The 3,467-nt window shown below is 37.4% G+C and overlaps 1 protein-coding gene across 1 annotated transcript in view; it reads right to left on the bottom strand.

Annotated features, from left to right (window-relative positions):
• Positions 1-546: 546 nt before the first annotated feature.
• LOC107665471 (testis expressed 15, meiosis and synapsis associated) overlaps positions 547-3,467 on the bottom strand; it is a 21,263-nt gene continuing 18,342 nt past the window's right edge. Inside the window, exons 8-9 of the mRNA XM_016456365.1 lie at positions 1,422-1,468; positions 547-1,311 (exon numbers count right to left, since the gene is read on the bottom strand). Coding sequence (XP_016311851.1) covers positions 657-1,311; positions 1,422-1,468 — 702 coding nt within the window. The 3' untranslated portion in view covers positions 547-656. The remainder of the gene's footprint in view (positions 1,312-1,421; positions 1,469-3,467) is intronic.

Raw genomic sequence — 3,467 nt, 5'->3', positions numbered from 1 at the left:
ACAGCATTGTTATTAAGTAGGCTAATTGGCCAGTATAAAGCAGATCAATTTTTCTTTGAATATGTAGAATTATCAAACCATTTCTTTATTCATGTTCTCTCTCTCTCTCTCTCTCTCTCTCTCGGCTTATTCCCTTTATCAGGGGTCGCCACAGCGGAGTGACCCGCACAACTGATTTGGCACATGTTTTACGCCGGATCATTTCTTTATTCATGTTAACTTTTTACTAATTTTTTATTGCAATAAATACTACAATAAAGTAACTGAATATCAACTCTTTGTATAAAATATTGTTATTTACAGTACATGGAAGGTTTTACCAGAAAATGTATGTTATGTATCATATATGCATTTACGTCACATTAAAGTACATTTGCTTAAAAGCACCAACTACATTTGTGAATCAGTTTTAAGATGTTAAACTAGTTCTTTGATATAATTTAGCTGTATTAGCTGCCCACTGCTCCGGGTGTTTGTTCACGGTGTGTGTGTGTGTGTGTGTGTGTGTTTATACCGTGTGTGCACTTGGATGGGTTAAAGCACAAATTCTGAGTATGGGTCACCATACTTGGCCACACATCACTTAACTTCACTTCACTTCATTAATAAAACTGACTCACATGTGATTCGATCTCATAGCTCATAGTACATTAGCCCTAAATGGTGTTAGGGTAATATCTAGTATCAGGGTGAATGGCTGCAGTGGAGCCTGTGGTGTATGTTTGTCCATTCAGAAGGAAGTAGGGGTAATGAACTGCTGTAATCGTGCTGGGCATAGGGACATGCGTCAAAGCCTGAACCGAGAGAGGTGGAGGCATCAAATTTGCATTCAAAGGGCAATTTGGTATACTATAAGGTTGTGTCATGGCTAAACTGAAGTGGTTTACTTGTTCTTGTGAGAGCACAGGACAATGTGGTGCAGTGTTAGTCTGTTGATATTTAACTCTGTCAAATGCTAGACTTGAAACACAAGAATCTCCTCGTAATGTTGCTTGGGGAGCCGAGATTGAAGGCTGTTGAGGTCTTTGTATGTCTGCTAAAGATCTCCTCTCATCAGAATGTGATGAAGTCGCCCGTCTATGAGACAGATGAAGAGAATTTGCATGAGACGTGGAAGGTGAAGGTGGGAGGTTAGGTGGGAAGTTCAAAGCGTTCCAGTCTGCAGCAGTGCTTCCAACCATTCCCCAATGCCCCGGATCCAATCCGTGAGGAAGAGCGTAGTAAGGGGTCGGGTTCTCAATACGGCTTGCAGGAGTTGTTTGGAAAAGGGGTTTCACACCATTACATTGCGTTAGGGGTGAAAGAGATGGCCTGAAGATGTTGGAAAACATTTATTACCCACACATTTAGCATTGTTAAAAACAAATGCATTAGAGGCTGATTCTTTTATTCTTAAATTAAATAGTAAAAATGTCTCCTACCTCCTTTTAGCCATTTTATAAGCCACATCCTTGTCGGCCTTTACACTCTAGATGATAAAAGAAACAAACATTTAGAAAGATACACAATGTTTTTCTTTGCAACCAAATGGAATTAAACATCTATCTCATCCAGTTCCAGCAGTTCTAACACCATTCAAGTCAGATGTGAAATTTAACTTTCCATGTGAAAGAGAATTTCCAGTGAGGAAAACTATACTTTATTTATTAGTAACTGATTATTGGATTGTAAAAAGTGGGTGTTATAGTTAATGTAAGTAGCCATACCAAATGAGAGTTTGCTGTAATAATGCATTATAGCATTATAAAGAAAAGAAAAAAGTGATTTCAGAGCTAGTTTTATTTAAAAGTTAGCACTAAAGTTAACATTTTCGTGATTTCATGTTGACTTTCAATCTTCACACGATATACACATACCTGTCAACATTTGGGTACCAAAATACGGGAGACTGAACCGGGATATTTTTCTTATCTCTTACTTTTAATTGGCTAAGAAATCAAATGACAACAATTTGTATTCTGTACTGTTTTTTTCCTAAATTTCCCTAATGGCAATTTTATGATTTGTTTATATACTACAAATTTTATTTAACATATTTATCACAGAATAAGGCAGAAAATATATTTTATAGTTTCTATAGGCTACTGTAATAACTGCTTTGTCAGTTAAGCACTGCATCATCCAGATACTTTATTTATTATGGAGATGACTTGAAAGACACACATATACCATATATTGTCGCAATCATGGATGTATTGCCTTCACATTTTTTATTAAACTTAGCTATAGCGATCGCTGGTTGCCTTTGTCCATATAGTGATTTCCTGGCACGTCATAAGTTATTGCATCTATGAGTTCGTTTTGGACTTTCTGCACAAGCGTGCCCTCCAGCTTCGAGTATGATAATCAAATACACCCAGTGGGCTTTTTTTTATAGAAATATAAAAAATATGGGAGAAATACAGGAACATATTTGGTAACACTTTAAATAAGGACCAATTCTAACTATTAACTAGTTGCTTATTAGCATGCATATTACTAGCATATTCGCTGTTTATTAGTACTTGTAAAGCACATATTATTGCCTTGTTCTGCAAGACCATATTTTAGATCCTATAATCCTACCCCATATCTAAACTTAACAACTATATTACTAACTATTAATAAGCAGAAAATTAGGAGTTTGGGTTACACTTTATTTTGATAGTCCACTTTAGACATTCTACTAACTATAAGTAACTATGCAACTACATGTCAACTAATTCTCATTAATTTTCTCATTTTTCTCATTAATTAATTATTTCACACTCTGCTTGCCTCTTTTGATCTCAAGAGAGTGCTAACTACGGCTACTCACAAATCAGGCAACCAACTGGACCTTATTTATACACGACACTGCTCCACTGATCATGTATTGGTTACTCCACTGCACAACTCGGATCACTTCCTCCGCACTCTTAACCTCAACATGGTTCCTGACACAACACATACCCCTCCACATGTCATCTTTCGACGTAACCTATGCTCACTCTCACCCTCCCGGCTATCGGCTATGGTTTCATCTTCGCTTCCTCCCCTTAAACAGTTTACACTTAACAGTGCTACTGATAATTTCTGCTCCACTTTTACATGTGGTTTAGACAGTGTCTGCCCCTTGTCTTCCAGGCCAGGCCGTATCACCTCTTCTGCCCCTTGGCTGGCTGATGTTCTCTGCGAACATCGTTCTAAGCTCAGGGCTGCTGAAAGGGTGTGGCGCAAATAAAAAAAATACTACTGATCTTAATATGTATCAATCACTCCTCTCTTCCTTCTCCGCTAATGTCTCCACTGCTAAAAGGACATACTATCATAACAAAATTAACGTTCATGTTAATTAATAACAATTCGTCTAACTCTCGCATGCTCTTTAAAACATTTTCCTCACTACTTTGTCCTCCTCCTCCACTGCTTCAACAGCTGACGACTTTGCCATGTTCTTCATTAATAAAATTAAAACCATCAGTGCACAATTTTCCACACCACAATCT

The sequence above is a fragment of the Sinocyclocheilus anshuiensis genome, unplaced genomic scaffold (genome assembly GCF_001515605.1).
Source record: "Sinocyclocheilus anshuiensis isolate Anshui unplaced genomic scaffold, SAMN03320099.WGS_v1.1 scaffold755, whole genome shotgun sequence".
Taxonomy (NCBI): Eukaryota; Metazoa; Chordata; class Actinopteri; order Cypriniformes; family Cyprinidae; genus Sinocyclocheilus; species Sinocyclocheilus anshuiensis.
The sequence above is the reverse complement of the archived record's forward strand: the minus strand, read 5'-3'. Positions and strand labels throughout refer to the sequence as shown.